General features: G+C 40.3%; 1 protein-coding gene across 6 annotated transcripts in view; it reads left to right on the forward strand.

Annotated features, from left to right (window-relative positions):
* The window catches only part of ndst2a (N-deacetylase/N-sulfotransferase (heparan glucosaminyl) 2a), a 156,623-nt gene extending 135,523 nt beyond the window's left edge, over positions 1–21,100 (forward strand). For 5 of the 6 annotated variants that reach the window (XM_049481106.1, XM_007258718.4, XM_022684604.2 and 2 more), the window contains 12 exons: positions 7,461–7,548; positions 7,646–7,800; positions 10,525–10,710; positions 12,079–12,207; positions 12,551–12,733; positions 14,491–14,587; positions 15,078–15,201; positions 17,076–17,250; positions 18,001–18,171; positions 18,285–18,394; positions 19,263–19,365; positions 19,827–21,100. In XM_049481106.1, coding sequence (XP_049337063.1) covers positions 7,461–7,548; positions 7,646–7,800; positions 10,525–10,710; positions 12,079–12,207; positions 12,551–12,733; positions 14,491–14,587; positions 15,078–15,201; positions 17,076–17,250; positions 18,001–18,171; positions 18,285–18,394; positions 19,263–19,365; positions 19,827–19,952 — 1,647 coding nt within the window. In that variant the 3' untranslated portion in view covers positions 19,953–21,100. The remainder of the gene's footprint in view (positions 1–7,460; positions 7,549–7,645; positions 7,801–10,524; positions 10,711–12,078; positions 12,208–12,550; positions 12,734–14,490; positions 14,588–15,077; positions 15,202–17,075; positions 17,251–18,000; positions 18,172–18,284; positions 18,395–19,262; positions 19,366–19,826) is intronic. The other variant, XR_002651899.2, reaches the window with a different exon arrangement.
* The last annotated feature ends 3,057 nt before the right edge of the window (positions 21,101–24,157 follow it).

The raw sequence follows: 24,157 nt of genomic DNA on the forward strand, positions 1-24,157 counted from the left end.
CAGTTTTCCAGAACCTCAATCTTGCCAATGAAATGTTATTCTCCGATCTCCTACAGTTAACTACAGGTGATATGAGAGAAGACACTGTGAAATTTAAATTGTCTGTTGAAGCTATGCAGTTCAGGAAAATAGCAGACTGGTTTGTGTTCTAGCATATTTAAAAGTGCAGGAGATGAGTGAGAAGAGTGAGAAGTGCTGGAGACATCAGCAAGCCATTATCCAGGCAGCCCGCTGTGCAAGAGAATCTCGCAGAGCATATCTGTGTTCACTGCGTCTGCAGAGTGTACGCTCAATCACGATGCCGTCTGAAGCTCTGTCTGACGTAGCTCCATGCCTAACAGAAGACTTAAGTGGCTTAGCCCTGATGAATGTGACAACAATGTGTAAACATACAGTGTGGTTGCTAAGTGCTTAGTGCCAGAGAGGAGAGGAGTGAAATTCACGCTTTCACTGCTGGATTCTGCTCTAGTGGAAATTACGGGGAGCTTTTTTCATACAGTAAATGTGCAGGACATGTTTTACATACCTAAGCATGGGTAATTTTCTTAATTAAAAAAAAAAAAAAAAATGGTCGATAATAATGAGCGAATTTCCAGGTTTCTCATGGACACTCCCGGCGTTTGTGAAAGTGTTAAATTCTATTACCTGCTTACCTGATTTAACATCACTAGCCACTGAATTACCAAACCTGAATAATCACTATGAATTATGTAAGACTCCTGTGATGAGAGCTTGGAAATACTATGGCAAGCATAAAAAAACACTATTATATTATTATTTTTGTATGTGTTATGAATTTAAGTGCTGTTGAGGAAAAACACTTGCCTAAAACCTTTGGGCACTACTCTGTATATCCTCCCTTAATCAGTAAACCCCCAAACACTGTCCAGGTATTTAACTGAAGTGTTTTATCCTCTGTGCAGGCCTGTACACTGGCATGTCAAAAGTCATAGGATAGCATTAGGTAAATTAATCATAAAGTATTGCCGTATTTTACGCACTACAAGGGGCACCATATTATAAGGCACACTATCAGTGAACATCTAGTTTCTGGTCTATTTTTATAAATAAGCGACTGTAGTAAGGAACAAGAGTGTCCTTCTAATCAGCAGGTCAACAAACAGTAAACAGTTTTTATATATATATATATATAATTTTATTTCTGATTTTTCCTCATTTTCTCCCAATTTGGCTATCCAATTGTCCCACCCCTTTGTGCGTCCCCATCACCAGTGGCACCTGCGATCCTAGGAGGATGCAGACGAGCACACGCCTCCTCCGACACGTGAAGTTAGTCACGCCTTTTTTTTCGAGCAGCTGCGGATAAATTATTGCCTGAGCTGCTAGCGCGCTCGGAGGAAAGCACATCGGCTAGGCTCCGATTCATCCGCTCACAGACGCCTCACAACCGTGATGGGGAGAGAGCGCCATCTACCCACCCGGAAAAAGCAAGGCCAATTTTGTTCTCTCTGAGAACCAGTAGCTGATTGCAAAGCTGCATGAGCAGGGGTTCGAACCTGCGACCTCCCGCTTATAAAAACTGTAATTCTTTAAAAAAAAAAATCCTTTAAAAGTTAAATGAGCGCTGTATGTTAATCTACACAGATTAACACAGAGTCATGGAACATAAAACTAGTTCCTGTCCTACTAATCTAAACATTCTTGTTTCTGCTGCTGGAAATTATTTTAGGAAATTTTGCAAAGAGTTTTTGTGATATATTTTAAGAGCTTTTCACTTTATATTTTAAGACCTAACCAAAATGTGACTTAGCTTTTTTATAATTAATGAAGGACGATTCCTGATCATTGGACTGAATATCTTAGCAAAATCTATTTTTTCTCATGTTAAGAACCCAGAAAGACAGTAAGACTGAAGAGTTTGAAACTCATGGAATATGACAGGAATTGTCCATTCCATTTCATACTATTTCATAGTGAAGAAAATTGAAAGCAGTTATGAATGAACGTGTCCTCAGAAGTAATTAGTATTTATTAGGGAGATGAAGCGGGTGAGGGAAAACAGTGCTACACCTGTTTTCATGTTTCATGTTCCGTTTCATTAACTGGGATCAATCTAAATTATGTTTGCCCTGCCACCTGCTCTCAGCTTGAAGCTTGTGGGCTGTAATCCAGCGTTTGCCAATCCAGACTTCAGGGACCCCAGATTGTTCATGTTTTTGCTCTGTCTCAGCTTTGGGGTATTTAATAATCCTAACTGCTTGGCACAGTTATATTGGTCAGACTCTATAGACTATATGGACAAAAGTATTGGGACACATGCTTAATCATTTTCTTTTTAAATTAGGGGTATTACAAAGAGTTTATCCTGCTTTTGTTGGAGTAGTTTTCTGTACTCTTCAAGAAAGGCTTTCACTAGTGAGCTCAGTAAGATGCTTCAATAAACATGTAAATATAACATTGATGAGGGTGTGTCATATTTTCACATTTTCACCATATTTTTTGTCAGAGAAAACTCTGACCCACTGTTGGTCAGTTATTTTAATGTGGCTGATCTGTGTTCATAAAATGAGTGTGTCAAATAAACTCAAGCTGCATTTCAATGCTGTGTGCGCGCACCCATGCTTGTGTTGGACCTACCCACTCGTATCAGTGTGTTTATTTATCCTGCAAAGTGCAAGCTCTCCACGCAGAGCAAATAAACAGTGTTATTATCTTTGCTTTCCCGTTGCTTCACAAACAGAATAACTTTGCCCAAGATAGGCTGTCGGCATGTTTGGCTGCAAAGAAATCAGAACTTGAGTTGGAATCTTGTATAAAAATTCATGACCAGTGCACCTCAAGTAATCATCGCCACAGCAGTGGTGCTGTATAGCGGCCACAAACAAGCCTGTCTAATGGAGGCCTAATCGTGTCTGTTCTCACTGCGTGTGCTGCCTCAGCAGTGACTCTTAAGCACTAAAGCTGATTTCCACCCACTCGCTCACACTTCACACATACACTCTGAATGCCAATATGACGCACACACATTGACAGAATGGCTTTTGAAGTCATTATACTCTTCCCTTTCCAAACAAAACTGCTTAATTAATTGTTTTGGTTCCAGCTGGTGCTTTTGTGTGTGTATATAGGACATGCTTAGTGTGAATGCCTTTTTTTAGTCCTCCAGAAGATGGTGTATAATAATACGCAGTGTGTACCGCCTGGCAGCTCATGGGAAGCTCAGCGCCAGTGCGGATTTACTCTGAAATTGCTGAAGTTGACGCTGCAGTCAAAACTTCTTGACGGGTCAGCTGTAGCTGGAGATTTCAGGAGAGCTGGAAGTGTCAGCTGTACTCAGCCCTATAGGGATAAGGGTTAGTTAATCAGAGGAAGGATAATGGTTTCCTCATGTCCATTTCCTAAATTTGATCCCCCAGCACAAGCTGTCACACTTGCCTAAGGGGTGTGTTGTGTAGTCCTCCAGTCTAGCACAGAATTCAAATTTATCATGTTTCTGCACTTTTAGACATCTGGGAAAGACATTTTTCTACAGTTGCAGCTGCCTATCTGTAGCTGTATTTTCTCACTGTGTAAAATGTGATTCTTTAACAGTGACCTGGGACTGGCCAACCCAATTTAAATTTCAATTCCACCGTTAATGAGAAAACTAAACTGAAATCAGTGTGAAGGAAAACATTTACCAGTGTGGTGCTGCTGTTACTCCACAGCCAGACTGTCGAGAGCAGCACAGTCTTGCTTTCCTCCACAACCAGCCTGTGAAAGCCAGCAAGGCCCTGCTCTTCCTGTACACAATCCTGCTTCTCTGTGCTGGCCTGTACTGGTGGCTATAGAGAGCTAAAGCAAAACTGTGGTATCTACAAGTATCTATAAGCTGGCTGGTGAAACATAGCAGGAAAGTGACAGTATCTGAGGCTCACTAGAGGAACAAAACAATCCAGCTTTTCATTTATACAGCTAGCCTGTAGTTGCCAGCACAGTCCTGCTCTTCTTTTATAACCAGCACAGCCTGCTCTTCTTTTATAGCTAGCCTGTAGTTGCCAGCACAGTCCTGCTCTTCTTTTATAACCAGCACAGCCTGCTCTTCTTTTATAGCTAGTCTGTAGATCTGTAGATACCAACACAGTCCTGCTCATCCTTAATAGCTAGTCTGTAGTTGGCAGCACAGTCCTGCTCTTCTTTTATAACCAGCACAGCCTGCTCTTCTTTTGTAGCTAGCCTGGAGATGTCTGCACTGTCCTCCTATTCCTGTAGCCAGTACAGGCATTCTCTTCCTCTATATCCAGCTTGTAGATGCCAGCACAGTCCAGTCAGTTATCCCAAATATTCTATCGTGGCTTATTAAAGTTGGCAGGAATTTAAGCTTATGATGTTCAGGTCCTCATCTATCTAATGTTAGTCATATATGTATATTTGTGTGGTCCTTTAGTGGCCTTATTAACCCATACATATTTGTGTGAGCTGTAAGGAAAGACCTTCAGAGTTTCAATGCATGGAGGTTTTATAAGGAGACTATGAGACATTTTAATGTTTACCACACTCTGCACAGTATAACCCAGTGTACGAATTGAGAAAATTTGATTCTGCTCCAACTCTGTCCAGTGTCTGTAGAGACGGATGGGGTTGCCATGGTGACAGGCTGGGCTCTGACCTCTGGCCCTTGGGTCCACAGGTTCTATTGGCCCTTTCTTTCTTTTTCTCTCTCATACCCTTGCTCACTCCATTCACATTGCACTCTGCCTCGCTCACTCCTGTTGCACTCTGCTTTGTGCCTTTTCTCTCCCTTTCTCTCTCTCTCATTCTCTCACGTGTCAATCTATTACTTGCTTTTTCACTCTCTCGTTTTCTGTTGTCTCTTCTGTATTGTCTCTTTCACAGACTTTCATTCTCTGTTCTGTCTCTTGCTTTCTTTTGCATACTCTTTTGTCTGCAAATCCAAAAGTCATTAATTTCAGGTATGTTTGGTCCAGAATGCAGCAGTTTGCCTGGTTTTCAACCAACCTAAACAGGCACATCTCACCCAACTGCAAATTGAGCACATTGAGCTCCTCACGATTGCCTATAAGGTGGAGATGGAGCAGACTCCCTCCTACTTGCACTTACTCCTAAAGGCTTATGTCACCCCCCAGCCGCAGCTCTCCTCCAGTGAGTGCTTTGCCAAATTTCACTGTTTTCCTCTCTAGTTTCCTGATGATGAAACAAGCTTCCTTCAGCTACCAAAGCAGGAGCTTCCCTTTCTACCTTTAATAAACTCCTAAAGACAGAGCTCTAACAAACAAACCACTTCTAACCTCAAACCCTGCTCCTCCTTCTCCTTTGTTCCTTTATCCCACTATTAACCTTCTGGCCTCTTTCAGGCCCTGCTAAATGTTTTTTTTTTAATTGCTTATGTACCTCTTTATTTGTAAGTGGCTTTGGATAAATGCCTGTGCTAAATGTATTGTAATGTTTATTGTTGTAGGCATGGGGGTTGAATGACTCCCCATTTTGCACGGGACCCTTTTTTCAGTTTACGAACAATTCCAGTTTTGTTTGGGCAAAACCGTTAATTTATGTTTGTTCAAAATATTGCTTAAAACATTTAGGAAGTGTGGGAACATTATATTGCATTTGTGTGCTCGTAGTCTAAATGAAATTTCCTTGTACCTGCAGATAACCTGCTTCATCTCTTAGGGTTTCTCTCTCACCTCTTTCTCTCTCTCTCTCTCCTCTGTTCTCACTTCCTCCTCCTCACCTCACTGTAACTCTATTCTGTACCCTGAGGATTGTGTTGTACCAGATTTTCGAGTAGTTAAGACAATGAGTTTCTGAGGCAGCTAATCATGTCTGTAATAAGCTACATGCCTCAGCTCTTGCTTTTAGCAGTTTAAGAGATTGCGCCTCATTTAATAACTTGGGGATGAATTTATGATTCATTTCTTAGCTCGATCAAATATTTTCACTGCTCTAAATTCTTAATGATCTGCCGGAGCAGCTGGCAAACTTTTATTAAAAGTGTAGGTGTCGGTGTGTCAAAGTCAAAAGTACTTTCAAAACAAATATATTCAGTGCAGCACCACCTTTCTCTCAACCCCACAGAGCGCCCGCTGATCTCGACTAGAACCAAGATTGCCACACAAATTGGGGGATTACACAGACACACTGAGCAAACACACTCAAGGCAGAGCAAACAGCGGATTCGCGCACGCTCAAGGACACCCACCGGTGGCTCTTAAATCAGTGTGTGATGGCATCTCTTATCCTTCCATGCAGCAGTGTCTCTCGCTCTCTGTCTCTCTTTCTGGTGCACAGCACGGAGTGATTTGTGATGCCGTAGTGGCTATCGCTCAGCGTTTGTGTGTGATCTGTGGTGTGGCAGTAGGTATCTCTCCCTGTTGTCTGATTTGTGCCAGCTCGCTGCTGTTATTCATTTATCCTCACATTTCACTCCGGAGATTTGAGGGAGCTAAATGGCAGGGTCGTTTCGCGCTTTAAGCCTCACAGCTCGGGTCGTTTGCACAGCTATGCAACTTATATAAATGTCTCTCTCTCTTTTTTCTTTTTTTTTTCTCTCACCCTTTTTAAAGGGCCTCGCTAAGATCGATGCAAGGCTGTTGCTGTCTTGAGTACACGTTTTCTGACCTGCCGCCTGCAGGCAGAGGAAATATGAATGCAAATGCATATTTTATGTTCTCTTCTCTTCGTCTGTTCATCTGCCCAAAGTGCTGAAATGCCCTTCCCTGATAGGAGCTGTCTTAGCTCCACATTGCCATCTATTGATTGATAGTTTCACTACAGTTATGTAAGGAGATGATGGTAACTCTACTTCAGGAAATGTCTCTACAATAGTTAGGAAACATTTTACAATGACATCCCAGCTTTCATGGAAAAGGAATTAGTTTTGATGTCCAATGATTTTTGCCTTGTCCTGTGGAAGCTAAAGAAAGCAGCACTGACTTGTGGGATATGTGTGTGTGGCTCCTGCACTGAATGTGGATGTGATTGCTGTCAGAGTCGCCTGTCTGTTCACATGGACGATTCTAGCCAGATGCTGTCAGCCACAATCATTGCCACTCACTGTTTTGTCCACTGTAGGGAGAAATCTATGACATATTTTATGACATATTCCTCATACACACACGACACTGTGGATCGAGGAAAGTTAAATGCCCAGACAACTTGAATTGTCACATCCATCTGGCACTCAGGATCAAGCAATGACAAGTCATTCTTTGTAGCTAATCAGTGAACATATACAATTCAGTGTCCAAAAGGCTCATCTCTGCTATGCTAGTGGGACTGGGGGAATGGCGATGGGCTACATCCCACACAGATTTCCGTGATTCACTAAACAGTAAAAAAAGTAATACTGTCTGAAATGGCAAGAGCTGTCAGTGCTTAAACTAAGCATGTTTCCTTAATATCTGTTGATACATCCTGATCATGTTGTTAATAGTCCTTTAATGTAAAGTAATGAAAGTAAATTAAAGTATTAATCACATTTTTTCTTCTTTTTTTTTAAGTCTTTGCTCAACACACAAACTAAACTACGAACACTAGTTCCTAACTTTACCTTCAACCTTGGATTCTCTGGAAAGTTCTACCACGCAGGTAACTGTTTAAGAAAGTTAACCTTGAATAAATTATTGCTTTGTATTTGCTGAGGGTAAACCTTGACTTCTAACCTTTTGTGTGTCTGTATGGACAGGTACTGAGGAGGAGGATGAGGGGGATGACATGTTGCTGCAGCACAAGGAGGAGTTCTGGTGGTTTCCTCACATGTGGAGTCACATGCAGCCGCACCTCTTCCACAACGTCAGTGTGCTCTCTGAGCAGATGAGGCTCAACAAGCTCTTTGCTCAGGTTAGTGACGGCACAAGAGAAAGACTCAAAGTCCAGATTGGGCAATCGGGATTAAAGCCTCGCCATAATGAAGAAAACCCTGGAAGTAGTATTGCAAATGTGTTTAAGTTAAATATTCAACCCTCCTTTTATGTGTCTGGTATTATCTGGAATTTTGATGAATGTTTGGTTGACCGATTCAGTACAGATTAATACACCTTAATTTTAAAGAGTTTACTATGTTATATGTTGGCTACACTTTTGATACAGCTGTGGTGTTCTGTGGTTGGATGTGTTAATGCCATTGTAGGAGGTTGGGGTGGTGGTATGTCCCACAGTGGTTAGATTATTAACATACAGCTCACTTTCTGCCTATTATTATTCTTATACTGTAAATCTCTATTTTGTCCATTAGTAGTTGTTTATTGCTCTTTACTATTGGAAGAAGTAAAAAGAGTAATTACCTAGATTTTTTAATTCATTGCTTGTGTGGTGTGATTATCTACGTGACAGTTACAGAGAAACACAAGCTAAGTAAACTAATTGTACTGTTCAAATGTACAATGAGTGCATTTAATGACATTGATTAAGCATTGATAGAGCAGGCTAAAACAAAATTAACCCCTTAACTAAAGCTGTGTGTAGTTGCACAATATTGCAAAATATATAAAAACATTTTGGAACATTACATATTTCTGGGATGCATTATGTGCACAGACATTAGAACTTTGGCTTGGTCATTCCAAACATAAACCTTTTTTTCTCAACGCTTGTTCAGTTGATTTGCATCACCCAGCGTTCCTCAGCTTGAGGTTGTGAGGTGCTGCTCATCTTGTAAAAATGTATTTATACACCTTTAAATTCATTGTTGCATTAAAAATCACAAAGCCTCCAGGCCTAGTAAAGCAACCTTAACGTGTGATGTTCACTCCACTATGCAGCAACTTCCTTTGTGCCCCTTCATGAACATCATTCTTGTTTGCTGTTTTACCTATGGTGCTTTCTAGCTGTTCTTTTTTTATTGTCAATAGTGCAGTTATATCTGAATGAGATTTAGATGTATGCATCATTGCACCGTCCGTGCTTGTATTTTGTTTTGATGCCTGTATCATTTCACTCCCCCAGTAGAATCCCCTTTTTGCCCTTGACTTAGTTTATCCGAGCTCCTGGGAGGGCAGTGAGATTCTCCTGTTGAAATTGAGCGCACCCTGGTGTAATGGTGTCTGCTGGAGTGGGATATGGCCCACAGGCAGGCAGACAGAGCAGGAGTCTGCTGTGAATACAAACCAGGCCGCCCCTCCGCTCCCTAATCCTTCTGTCACATCCCTTCCTCACACCAGACACTGACATGCTCTCTCTCTACTGCGCTGGTCAACGAGGAAGACAAAGCGCCTTCATCAGAGCTTAATGAGCCTGCAAACGGCTCTCCTTAGCAAGGACGTCCTCGGATTGGGTCACGCAGAGGGAGAGAGAGAAATGCCTTGGACCCCAAGAGTTTGCAGAGGCGAAGGGAACTACACCAACTTTTTCCTTTGCGTGTGTTTGTGTCGCCCCCATGTGGTGACTTGGAATTAACCTCCCAGTTTAAAATAATGAGTTGAAGTTTCATGTAGTGTGATGTAGCTGATAAGTAACTTATAGATATTCTGTATGGACGAAAATATTGGGACACCTGCTCGTTCATTGTTTCTTGTGAAATCAAGGTTATTAAGAAGAAGTTTATCCCGTTTTTGTTGGAGTAACTTTTTTTTGGAGCCACATCTTAAACTACCAAACTCCTCCATAAAAAGTACTGGAGGGAAGCACCTTTGAGTCAATGCAGAGTCTACGATGTAGCCTGTAAAAGTGGCCCATGCCTTTGTGAGCTTTTATACTTGTGCACTGCTGTGTACGTGTCGCTCTGCAATTTCACCACAAAGCCCGGAATATCACACACAATTCGTAGTTATGCATCAGGCTACAGTGTAGGCCACACACACACACACACACCATAGGTTTGATGCAGAAGCATAAATTGGCCTAAACCTGGCATTATGCATCATGTTAGTCTGCTCCAGAGCCCTATTCTAATGGCAGTACTTTTCAAGTTACTGGATTAGCTGTGTTTATGAGCATTTTCACATGCTCATCTGTGTCAGCAATGAGTGCAACTTAAAATAGCTGAATGTATTAATTAGAAAGAGTGTCCACAATGTATATGGACATGGGTTTTGTTTGTATTCGTTCATTATATGTTAACAAACTGAGAAAATAACACATGCTCTGTGCAGTGTCTGTCTGCAGATGCCTGTTGTTGTCACCCAAAAATGTATTTATTTTTGGTTTGGATTTGTTTTCGAAAAAGATCTAAATCTAAAAACGAAATAAAATGTTCTTGTCTGCTTGGTTGTCTTGTTAACAACACTGGGAAATATTCCCATTGGCATAATTATGAGCGCAACAAAAAAGAACAAAAACCTCCAATTAAACAAGCTGCCAGGTTTGTAAGCCATTGAATCCTTCGTCTGATATCCAAAGGCAAAATTCTTTGAATGGCTTGCATAGAAAGCCAGAATTAAAGGAACATGAGTTTATTGTCTTTAACAATAGCTTAATACTTACTTGTTACAGTACCTTGTTGTATGTGGATAATCACTACAGCCCAGACCATTGTTTTCCTGTTGACACAGTTGTTGATTTTGTTAATGTGGCTTTATGTTGCTTTTCATATTCCTAATAGCTGTTTACTTTGCTTGCCTACTTTAGGAGCATGGCATCCCCACAAATATGGGATATGCTGTAGCACCACATCACTCTGGGGTGTATCCCGTGCATAGCCAGCTGTATGAGGCCTGGAAGAGCATTTGGGGGATCAAAGTGACCAGCACAGAGGAGTACCCACATTTAAGGCCAGCACGTCATCGCCGGGGCTTCATACACAATGGAATACAGGTGAGAGAAAAGCTAGCTACTGTAGGCCTGAGCTTAGCAAACCTTAGTACTCTCTCTCAGTAGTAATGTTTACTGTACTTTATGGACAAAATTGTTGGGACACCTCTCTTGATCGTTGAATTCAGGTGTTATCTATAAGTACATTGCAACAGGTGTAAAAAAAACAAATAGATGGTTCTAAATAGATAACTGAGTTTTATTTATGCCTCCTAGATATTCCACAATCAGAGTGGTATTACGGAAAGTTGGATGCGTTTAGGAACCACAATAATTCAGCCACAAGGTTGCTTTAAAACTGGTAAAGTTACAGAGCTTGCCACTGAGTGTTGAGTGCTTAAATGTCTCATTCCATCCTTTTAAATGCCTACCTGCCCCCATAAAATCTGGTACGAACGGTGCCTGTTCTCTCCAGTTCTGCTACCTTGTCAAACCATGCCTCCCTAGTGCATATTTAAGGTCTTGGTAAAACGTGGAATCCACCGGAGATCCGATCTTAACCTATAGTTACTCACACAAGAGTTTTACCGCTAACTATCTGGTGTAAACAGAGATGTAGGCTCTTTAACTGATGAGACAGTGTCGGCTCTGCTGCAGCCCGGCATTAGCTCTGTCTGTGGGTGGCCCCAAGCCAAGGTGGGTGAGTCCATGAATACTAATTTACGGGTTGACATAGACACGGCGCTTTTTCTAATCCAGACGTTTTTCTGAGTATTTTCTTTTCTTAGCTACTGCAGACAACGGGAGTTGAAGAACCGTTTTATGTGCAGCATGCATATACAACTCAGAAGACCTATAGTATTTAAGAAACAACAAGAAAAAGTGGATTTTAGCTGAAGGAGACCTTTAAAAGACACCAAATTTCTGCTGACTCTGCACAGGACCAAACTGCAAAGTGGGGAACACCTCTATATAATTGCTCATATATTTAGAATAGGATGTCAAAAAAGTTCAAACCAACCTTTAGGTGTCCCAAAATAAGTCCACATTGTGAATTTCTACACTGCTAGTGAAAGGAAAATATTGCAGTTCTTATTTTCTATCAGTACTGATACTGAGTTGAGCTCAGTAGATTCAGGTCAATTGTACTGTCAATCTGTACCTGCTACTGTTATGCCCTTGAGCAAGACTATACTGCTTTCTCAGTGCCATTGTATGACTCTGCTCTGTCCTCTCTCTCTCTCTTTGTGTGTCAGTATTGAGATAATTAAAGCTGGGAAAATAGTTAGTCTCCTTGAGAAAGCTCAGCAGCTCACTCTCTCTCTCACTCTCTCTCTCTCTCTCTCTCTCTCTCTCTCTCTCTCTCTCTCTCTCTCTCTCTCTCTCTCTCTCTCTCTCTCTCTCTCTCTCTCTGTGTGTTGCTGAATGCAGGTGTTGCCCAGACAGACGTGCGGCCTCTTCACCCACACTATCTTCTATAATGAGTACCCAGGGGGCTCTCGTGAATTGGACAAGAGCATCCGTGGAGGAGAGCTTTTCCTCACTGTCCTCCTCAACCCTGTAAGTATCCACAGGCAGCGCTGTCTGATTGTGTGTAGTGGCTTATTTTATTGACCACATATGTAGCCAGTGTTCTTATGCTTCTTATGTCATGTAAAACAAGCTAACAAGCATTTGAGCTTTAAGCTTCTGTTGTACTTTAGTATGTGGGAGATTTTCATAATGAGGTGTGGGTTCTCAGATAGGGAGTAAGCCTAGTTGTAAACTGTATAAAGAAATGCTGTTCTGTAGGCTACATAAGCTACATAGTCCAGTTCCAGTCCAAGTTCATGTCAATTAAATTAAAGTTTGTCAAGGTTGCATTTAAAAATACCTCTTCTCTACCTTCTCACGCCCCCTGCAGATCAGCATCTTCATGACTCATCTCTCTAACTATGGAAACGACCGCCTAGGCCTCTACACTTTTGAGTCTCTGGTGAAGTTTGTGCAGTGCTGGACCAACCTGCGGCTGCAGACGCTGCCTCCTCTGGAACTGGCAGAAAAATATTTTCAGATCTTTCCAGAGGAGAGAGACCCCCTGTGGCAGGTGAGAAAACTACACAATCATACACAGAGCTGCTATGCAGTATTACTCTCATTGTAGTGCTGTGTTCTGTGATATTGACTCTGGTTTTCAGCTTTTAAAAAGATGATAAAGACTTAAATGTATTTACAAGTTTGTTTGCATTCCTTAAAGAATAAACGTTTTCATTAGCTAAATGCATTTTCCTGATGGAAACACAGGATGCTTCCCAACGTTTGCTATGGAGGTTGCTATGGTGTTGCTAAGTTATTCCTAGGTGGTTGCTATCGGGTTACTGTGGTGTCCGTGGTGATTGCTAAGGTGTTGCCAAGTGGTTTCTAGGTGGTTGCTGTGGTGTCTGTGTTGGTTGCAATGTTGTTTCTAAATGGTTGCTAAGGTGTTGCTAGGTGGTTACTAAGGTGTTGCCTTTGTATCCCTGCTGGTTGCTATATTTTTTCTAAGGTGTTGCCAAGTGTACGGTTGGGCGATATTGCCCTAAAATAATATCACAATATTTCATAGTATTTTTGTGATAATGATGCTTTTGGCGATATGACACTTGAATTAAAAAATAATATTTCAAGAATACACTACTGCAACAAAATAAAAATTTAATTATATTATTCCACATATACGATATGATAGGCCACACCACTAACTGAGATATTAAAAATTACAAGAATTTGATCAGATTTGTAACAGAAGTCAATGGTCCAAAATGTTATGATACTAATAATGAACTACTAATATTTCCATTTATCCAGGCCTGAAGTAAAATAAATGATACTGAACAGATATAACCTGTCTCTACTAGATATATAGTGGGAAATGAGAACAGTGTGAATTTTTCTTTTGCTAAAAACAGCAAAAAAGAAGTATCTTGATGTGATAATTAGGGGTGGGTGATATGGCACAATATTTCAGGGTGTAATATTGTTCACAATATCCGAAAATGTTGGCGATATTATTACGTACCATACAATATGGCACAACTCTAGCCAAGTGGTTGCTAAGATGTTGCTATGGTGTTGCTAAGTGGTTTCTAGGTGGTTGCTAAGATGTTGCTAGATAATAAATCAGATTATAATGTGTTTGCTTTGCAATGCACAATCATAATTAATTAATTAATTATTAATTAAGCGTTGAGATGGCAGATGTTGCTTAATCATAGATGAATGTGTTGAGTTAAATAAAGATATTTCAAGAAACCAGCTGGAACACAAGTTTCATAGAATTCCTGCCAGACAGGAACTTAGAAGGTAAACAAACAAAAATAGCTTCTGTTTTTTTTTTTTTTCTTGAGGAAGTGTAAAATTGGAGGTGTTGAGAATTCCAAGAGGCAGAGCTGTCTAAGCTTTGGCCCCATGATCAGGAGATCACTGATTCAATCCTCAGTGATAACACAGCTTTCCTTGGCTTAGAGTCACACAGAGTCTGAGACAGCCCACCCTCTCCCCATCACTCAGTACTGACAGCTAGTGCACTCCTCCAGTTGTGTTTATACTAGCCTCTTACTTTTGTTCACCCAGCACTTGTGGCATCATGTGACGGGGGCTGTCTTAAAGAGTGTGTGGATGAAGATAAAAATATTTAGAATAAATTTTAAAATCTTAAGAAAAGTCTCAACATCACCTTAAATAATGTCTCTGTATGCAGTCCATGCACCCACTTTACCAAGTCCAGTTTTTATTATTGTCTCACAGTATATACTGCTTATAACTGTATAATGCAGCGTTTGTGTCTATAGTGTATATTAATTTGCCACCCTTTGATTGTTTCAGAACCCCTGCCATGACAAGAGACACAAAGACATCTGGTCTAAAGAGAAGACGTGTGATCGGCTCCCCAAATTTCTTGTTATTGGTCCCCAGAAAACAGGTGAGGTGAATCATCAGTCATTTAGTAGTAGTGTTTGTTTAACAAACCACCATATATGTTGTAAGCTAAACTGACCTCGTTTTTAGTTTTCTTATGTAGGATAAGCTGTTCTTTAGCATGTGTAGTAGCATGCTATAAAAAATAAGAACATTTTGTCAGCTCAGTTTGTTACTTAATTACTTTTTTTTTTTTTTACTGATTTTGTAGATTAAGAAATAATACTGCGATCACATCAAAATGTCTGTTTCAAAATGCTTAATTTAGCTCTCCTCTCACAGAAAAACAAAGTAAATTGCACGCAGTCTGCTTTCTCATTAATCATTTTTCCTCAAACTGCGACCCACAGTTTAAAAATCACTGTGCCAGAGGTTCTGTTTAATTCAGGATTATATTTAGTCTTTCCTAAAGGCTATGAAATCTGTGAAGCTTGTGAAGTTCAGAGGTTTTAGAAGCTTATGTGACACTTTAACCATGTGTCTGTCACCCTCAGGAACCACAGCCTTGCACTCGTTCCTCACCCTTCACCCAGCCATCACTAGCAGCTTCCCCAGTCCTGTCACTTTCGAAGAGATTCAGTTCTTCAATGGGCCCAACTATCACAACGGCATCGACTGGTAAGCAGATGTCTATTGCCTATATATACGTGTATATATATATATATATATATATATATATATATATATATATATATATATAATATATACACGTGTGTGTGTATATATATATATATATATACGTGTATATATACAGGTGCTGGTCAACGAATTAGAATAATTTGAAATAGTGAAATCATGAAATTCTTTGAATGCATTTTTTGTGCAGAAAGCAAATCAGGTGTTCACCGCACCTGTCCTACTCGTTAGACCAATCACAGAACTCGTTACCTGGAAAAAAATTTGCTCAGCTGAGCTTTCCAAAAGGCCCATTTAGGCCATTTAACTGTGACACTGTTGTTTTATTGAATTAGAATAATGGAGAAACCGTTTCATTGAATTAGAATAAATGCTCGAATTTTTGTTTTCTGTGAAGAGTGTTCACTGTGCAGTATAAAGTCAGGGTTGAGTAGAATTTCTAAGTTGTAAAATCAATCATGGGTAAGCAGCGCGACCTCTCAACCGGAATAGTGGCTCAAATTCAAGCCCTTCGCCAACAAGGCTTGACCCAAACTAAAATTGCTGAGCAGCTCGGCATCAGCCAGTCTTCCGTCTGCAAAGCTCTCAAGAAAAACTGCAGCAAGCGCACCAACTGTTCCGGCGTCCGAAAAACTTCTGCTCGCGACAACAAGCTGCTGAGAGAGATCGCAGTCAGCAACCAGTTCAAGTCCACTTCCGAGCTCACCGACTTGTGGAACAAGCAGACCGGCGCTGACGTCTCCAGATCAACCACTTACCGTTGTCTGCGCGAACTCGGCTTCAAATCTCGCATTCCAGCAGTAAAACCGATGCTGAACAAGAAACAAATGGAGAAACGGCTGAAGTGGGCCAAAGAACATGGCGAGTGGACTGCTGAAGACTGGCAGAAAGTGGTCTTCAGTGACGAATCACGCTTCTGCATCTCCTTCGGTGACCAAGGTCCTCGTGTCTGGCGTTGTGGTGGCGAAACCTACAACCACGAGTGCGTGAAAAGATCCGTCAAGTTTCCCCAGAGCGTTATGGTCTGGGGATGCATGTCCGCTCGAGGTGTAGGGAAACTCTGCTTCCTCAAGAAGACTGTCAATGCTGCCGTATATCAAGATGTTCTGGAAACGTTCCTGATTCCGACTGTTGAGGAACAGTTCGGCGAAGAAGACTTCATATTTCAACAGGATCTTGCACCGGCTCATGCGGCAAAGTCGACCAAAGATTGGTTCACTAAAAAACAGCTTGAAGTTTTGGCATGGCCGGCCAACTCGCCTGACCTCAATGTCATTGAAAACCTTTGGGCCATCGTCAAGCGGAAAATTCGCGACAGAAAGCCTACTACGCTGGACCAACTGAAGCAGAACATCGCCACTGCCTGGGAAGCTGTGAGTGCGGAAACTTGCGACAAGCTGGTCAAATCGATGCCGCGGAGACTTCAGGCAGTCATACAAGCCAAGGGGACAGCCACAAAATACTGAGAAAGTGATGATTGTAATTATAATAAAAATTATTCTAATTCAATGAAACGGTTTCTCCATTATTCTAATTCAATAAAACAACAGTGTCACAGTTAAATGGCCTAAATGGGCCTTTTGGAAAGCTCAGCTGAGCAAATTTTTTTCCAGGTAACGAGTTCTGTGATTAGTCTTAACGAGTAGGACAGGTGCGGTGAACACCTGATTTGCTTTCTGCACAAAAAATGCATTCAAAGAATTTCATGATTGCACTATTTCAAATTATTCTAATTCGTTGACCAGCACCAGTGTATATATATATATATATATATATATATATATATATATATATATTCCTAAATATTTTTTAATATTTAAGGCATGAGATCTTTATATGTTCTTTAATATCTGCAGGTATATGGACTTCTTTCCCTTTCCCTCAAATGTGAGCACAGACTTCATGTTTGAGAAAAGTGCCAACTACTTCGACACAGACGTAGCCCCCAAAAGGGCTGCAGCCTTAGTGCCCAGAGCCAAGATCATTGCTGTGCTTATAAACCCAGCCGACAGAGCCTATTCCTGGTATCAGGTACAGCAGCTGTTTTTGTTTCACACACGTGCACACGGTGTTAGATGATGTATTAGAGGATGATCAATCTGTACAGGTACAAATATACAGTACAAACAGTGCGAATGTGCCCTCAAAGGTACAACATTAATTTTCAGGTCCAACGGTGTCTTTTAGAAGTAGGGAAAAGCAGCTGCAAGGGAATGTAATAAAAAAATAGCTAAAGCGACATTTTTTTCTATATTCTATATTAATTATTTAGTTTTATTGCAATTTAACTTTTCAGTATCACTCTCCGTAGAAAAAATTATTTGTCAAAAAAAAAAAAAACATTTTATGGCAATAAAGTAAAATTTTGCTGCTCCAAATCTGGCTTGTGCACACACAAGTGGTTAATAATTCAGTTCTGTTGGGTCAGTCTCTGATTCAATTGATGATGAAATAGAAACAAAAATCATTTTTTGCATGGTGGTAGGCAGTGAATGGTTGCTGTTTCAATGCCTGAAGTAGAACAGCTTCTGATTGACTGCTCTCTACCCTGCCCTGTCTCCTCACACTCGTCTTGGCTTGGTTTTTAAAACATGCTGTGGGTAGAAACGCATTACTATTGAAGGTGAATGTTATCTTTAAAATGATAATCATAAAAAAATATATATATGGATTTTTAACGTAGTGGAATTTCTTTCTGTCTAGGTTTCGTGATGTAATGTGTCCTTAAAGTGTCCTGGCGCAGAACCATGACTGTAACTCTGCATTTTCTTTGGTTTTTAGCACCAGCGAGCTCATCAGGACCCTGCTGCCATAAATTACACCTTCCACCAGGTGGTGACAGCAAGTCCATCCTCACCTAAGGAGCTTTTGGTGCTTCAGAGCCGTTGCCTTAAGCCTGGAGAGTACGCCACTCACCTGGAGCGATGGTTACTACACTTTCAGTCCAGACAGGTACAGTACTTGAAACAAACACTGCAAGTAATCCCTTTAACCTGCAGATAAATCTAACCTAAACAAACAAAATATCAGTGCAGGTCTAATCAGTGAAATCTCTGCCCTCCCAGGTCTATATAGTAGATGGAGCCCTACTTCGCTCCAACCCTGCCCTGGTAATGGAGGGCATCCAGAGGTTCCTGGGGGTCACTCCCATCTTCAACTACACCCAGGCTCTCATGTGAGTTCTCTTCATCAATAATGAAGCAAACACACCCATATTATGGACGTGAATCATTAATTCCTTGCAGTACTGAGCTTTCAGAGTTTTTTTTTTAACAGCTTTATTTTTCTGGTGCACAATAAGTGTACAACATACAATTTTGTTCATTTTGTGCAGAAATTGTAAATCAAAACACGTATAAATGTATACATACAGACTCAATAAGGAACACATACCCACTATTATTAATTCAGTGTTGCTAATTTATTATTTTTATCCTGCCATGGCTCCTATAATTGTAATGAAAAGTGAGAACTATCTTAGAATTTTTCAAAATAACCTCACACTATGAATTTGATGGTTGAGCTGCATATTCATATTCATATTCATAGCTGCATATTCCCAAAGCACAGTGACTCCAAACATGCATCAGTGGTGTTTGTGAAATTGTGCTTAAATGAATATACAGGCCACTTCTGCCAAAAAAAGAATGATAGGAGCTTGTTAAAATCTACCAACAGCTTCTGGTCAAGGTGAAACTTTGTGAAAGACATTTAACCAAATACCAAATGCATGTATTATTTTAATTGACCTTTATTCACTAAACTCAGTTTTTGTTTGTTTGTATATATATATGCTATAAGCCTACTCAGCCCTAGAAAAATAATTTTATTAACGTTTTCAATGTTGGCATTACATTTTATAACCTTGTCTAATTACAATCAACCACAACTGTAAAGCATAGAGAAATATATTCTATAGACTTGAGATTAGAAAGAAAATAAGTTCCAGTGGTATCTAACTCTAATTTTTCATACCACAACTGGATTGTTTTAATCTGCACATTGATTTTTTTCTAACTTCCTACTGCTTTTTGCTTGCCCAGGTTTGATGAGAGTAAGGGGTTCTGGTGCCAGAGGATTGAAGGAGGTCGACCCAAGTGTCTGGGGAAAAGCAAAGGCAGGAAATATCCAGAAATGGCACCTGAGGTACAGCAGGTTATCTCCCTTCATTAGTGCTTGCTCTCTTTCAGACTCTGCTCTCTACGGGCATGGCACATAGTGCTCCTGAGCTCTTGCTTGTTTTTGTTTGTGTGTGGGAATGAAGAAAGAAAGAGCTTGGAAGGTTAATTCATGTTTTGAAGTTTAAAAATTTTCAGTTCAGTTTTCTCTTTTGCTAAATTTGCATTTGTAAAGCTTGCAAACCGTTTTAGTTTTGTCAGTCAACCTCAAAATCATTCCTCAAAGCAACATATTTAATTCAGTTTAGTTCATTTGCCCTAAATCCATGTAGCGTATTTCTGGAATTTTCTTTAATCCTAATGTTCTGGGCAATTATTCCAGGGTGTTTTTAAGCTTTACCTCTCTTTTAGTTTGTGTACAAACAGTCTTGTGTGTTTTGGACTTGAAATCCCCTGAGATGATGATGTGTGTGTGCTGTGTTGTGACAGACCCGTGCCTTCCTGATGGAGTATTACCGGGAGCATAACCTGGAGCTCTTGCGGCTGCTGAACCGCCTGGCGCAGACGCTTCCCTCGTGGCTTAGAGAGGAGCTTCAGAGCAGCAGCTGGAGCTGAGACAGTGGTGCTTGGCCCCAGGCCACTGAATCCCCAGCCACACAAACATGCACACACACACAGGACACCTAGGAACATGAGACACTCAGGGCTGTCTCAGCTCCTCCTGCCCCTCCATGGAACACTATAGTATTGGAAACACTATAGTAACAGTGATGAGATGGGGTGTGCCGTCATGGCGAATGGGCGTAAGTGGACTGTGGAGATTAGCCTTTCCCCTGCCGTGATGCTCATACATGTTCTCACTAGTCCTGTTTGAACTTTACGAGATACGAGTTACTGGTGGAACACTGGTTCTTGTAGTCTCATGCAGGAGCAACTCCCTTCTGTCTTAAATACTGACCTTTCCCACCAGGACCTGGCTGCTTCATAGGCCTGGACAGCATGAATGAACTAGCAACTGGAGTGAATTATTGATAAACACACATGCTAGCCTTGCTCATCTCTTCAGAGGAATGATTGTAAAACATTGTACATTTTAAAGCGTTGTATATTTTGGGTCTGGATGCGCGGGATCTTGATGGAACAGACATGAGCTCAGCCAGGGCAGCATTAGTGTACAGGACGCAGCTCTGTTTGACAAGGGTGCATAAAAAAGAACGCCAGTCGACAGCAGCCCCTCTCTTCTCCCCACACAGGCACTATGCACAGAGAAGCTCGAGACTTGAACGTATTATGCAAGAGCGGAGTGAGGTAGGGTCAAGTAAAGTCTAGTCTCCAATCATAATGCTGGCTAAAGTGTCTGTCTTCAGTAAATTATTAGCTCTCTAAATGCCCCTACTTACTTTTTTTAACATGCACTTTTCCCCTCCGTTTCAGTCTTAATTCCAAATGTACACTATGTGGCCAGATGAGGGGTAGCTGATCCGAAAGCTGAGGCAGTTCTCACCTGTGTAAGGAGCTGTGAGAGACAGGGGGAGAGAGCGACAGACAGACAGACCGAGAGAGAGAGAGAGAGGGAGAGTAAGGGAGAGATAAAGAGAGGAGAAGGGCTGCACTGTGAATCTGTGGTATGTCCTGCAAACATGAATTGCTGTCTACTTTTTGTTTTGTTTTTTTGTTTTTTTTTTATTTTGTAAAAAAAGAAAAAACTTTTAAAAACACCCAACACTGTATCATCTCTAATAAACTCTTAGAGAGGTTGGAAACGCATGTGTGTCTTTCTTTAAACTTGACTAATGTCAAAAATATTCTTCCTCAATTGTCATCACAATAATGACCTTCGCAATATGAATAATGTTATTTGATAAATAATTATAGTCACACATTATGCAGGCCATTTTTTTTTTCAAGTCAAGAGTTTGTTAATGTGCTTTAAGTATTTCAGGAGATTTATTAGACTCGTGGTATGTAGCAGTATGTGTGTAATTGTGTGCAATATTTCTTAAATCTTTAAAAATCACCTAGTTCTTTCTAATCAGCTAAAACTTAAGCTCTGTCCACATGTATCTAGATTTTTTTTTTAAATAAGGGGATTTTTCTGCTTTGTCCTCCTGTCTACACTGAAGTGCATTTTTTGCTCACTGAAAACAGAGTTCTTCTAGAATCATACTTCTTTGTGATAATTTTTAAAAGCTCTATGCATATATTAAAAATAGCACTAGATAGATTTTAGATATTGACTTGTGAATGAATGCAAATACTGTTCTGTTACAAATATATAATTCCTAATTTATTAGTAACCAATAATTGACTAATATTCATTACAATAATATTGTCACAGTCATGCAAAAACCTTGTCTTCAAAAAAAAAATACAAAGGAAGGAGAAAAAATTTCAATGCAAATTAGTGTACGAATATTTTATTGCAAATCATCTTGGAACATTTCTTTTAACCCATTCATAATAAAATTCTGAAACAGTGTAAAGAAATACTACACAGAGTGGCGTTAATTAGACATGCTTATTATAATGTTGGGAATATGACAATGCAATCTGGGATACCTAGAAGCCCTAGAAACCTAGAAAGCACAAAAAATACATTTACACTGTAGCAACTACTTCTGGTATATCATTGAAGCCATATAACGACACCATAGCAGCCCCCTGGGGAAAAAAAAACATTTCACCCTAGTGACCATGCAGCAACTGTCTGCTCGTGGAATCCACTTAAGCAAGTACTAGTTAACACTTATAGCTCTAGAAATGAATCTAGAATATTTACCATGAGTACAATCTGTTGCCAGAAACCTGCTGTAGACTAGAATTAGTCCACTATGGGTAACTGTCTTGAAAGGCTGTTAGACAGCCATTGTTATTTAAAAAACAAACTTTTAGTACTGCAGGTTTGTCCAGACATTGACATGCCAAATGTCATGGTACAGGAACTACTCATGTGTCCCATGGTTTTTGCTGTGTCCTATGGAAGGTACACTGCACTGACCACATTCATTTGTCTGTAAAGATAATTGCACAGACAATTTTAGCCAGATGCTGTCAGTCTTAATCATTAATGCTGTTTATGATGTAATCCTGGTACATAAAACTGTGGATTGAGGAATGTTAAATGCCTGCACAACTAAATATAAGACATATCTCATCTGACATTTCACTTAAACCAATGAATTCATGTCACCCTGCCATGAATACACTGGCCAGTGTTCAACTTCACTCACAAGATAACACCTCAAATTATATACAGCTCCGGAAAAAAATAAGAGACCACTTAATATGAGGAGATTTTTTGATTTTACCAAATTGAAAACCTCTGGAATATAATCAAGAGGAGGATGCATGATCACAAGCCATCAAACCAAGCTGAACTGCTTGAATTTTTGCACCAGGAGTGTAAAGCATAAAGTTATCCAAAAGCAGTGTGTAAGACTGGTGGAGGAGAACATGCCAAGACACATTAAAACTGTGTAAAAACCAGGGTTATTCCACCCAATATTGATTTCTAAACTCTTAAAAATATATGACTATGAACTTGATCTGCATCCTTTTTGTTATTTCAGCCATTTCTCATTTTCTGAAAAAAAAAAAGCTCTAAATGACAATATTGTTTATTTAGAATTTAGGAAAAAAGAAACTGTTTCAGAATCTGAAGTGGCCTCTTTATATATTCCAGAGCTGTATGTATGGGCATTTTCACACTGACCCCCGAGGTAAACACTAAACATGTTATTTACATACTCTTATCCAAAAACCTTTTGCATGTCATTGTATAATTCATTCATGCAAAGCATGCTGGTATTGCATAAATATTCTTCTGTAGTGAGAACAGAGGTGGACAATGACGCACAAAAGTATGTAAAGTAAATGGTGAAGATAAGACCGATGCATGATAACATGACCAATACTGCGATACAGCTTTGCATATAAATAAATATTGTTCAGCAATTAAGACAGTTATGTGGAACTTATTTAACAGGCAAATTAGCAGGAACTGTGAGATGCTATTTTCAGCCGTGTGATGGTTGAATTGCCATTTCTTAATGTTTGTTCCAGTGTGATGCCTTCAGTCTACACATGAGGTCACTACAGACTAGTGCAATGCTGCTGCTCTGCTTTCTGTCTTCTGTCTCCTGTGAGCTGTTATTCACTCACACACTGAAACACCCGGGACATTTCTCGCTTTACTCGACCCACTCTATAATGCTTTATTGCTAAGACTGGCTGCTGGGCCTGCAAATAACTCACAACGCTACTCAGTAAATGTGACTATATAATTATAGTGCAGTGGCCTGACAGAGACGTATATCTGCTGTTGTGCTGGATAGAAACTCTCTGGTGAAAGTGGTCCCTGTGTGCAGAGCTGTCATCAGTGCTCAGAGAGAGTTATTACTCTCTGCAGTGTAAGAGTCCACTGGGGATGAATGTGAATTCCTAAATTCTGTCATATTTGACAATGCCGGTGATTCGGTTACAGCTCGGCCTATTGAAGATTCTCAACAGGATTGGATCTTATTTATGGATAAAGTTCCAGGGTGCAGTGGACATGTGTAAGGATGGGCAGTATGAGCGGATAAATAGAACATGATATACTGCTCATTTTGACTATCTAGGGTTTTTATGTCTGCAAACAAGTAGCACTTGCAAGAGGTAATGATAATCATGATATAACTATGGATAAGCAGAGAAATGCTGAAAGAAATCTTATGTAGCATTTTTACCTTAAAATAAAAGCTTTAAATTCATTCAGTTCCACTGAGTGTATTAGGGAGAAAGGCATTTCTGTCGCAAGAAATACTGCTGCATGTACTGCT

The sequence above is a fragment of the Astyanax mexicanus genome, chromosome 7 (genome assembly GCF_023375975.1).
Source record: "Astyanax mexicanus isolate ESR-SI-001 chromosome 7, AstMex3_surface, whole genome shotgun sequence".
NCBI lineage: Eukaryota > Metazoa > Chordata > Actinopteri > Characiformes > Acestrorhamphidae > Astyanax > Astyanax mexicanus.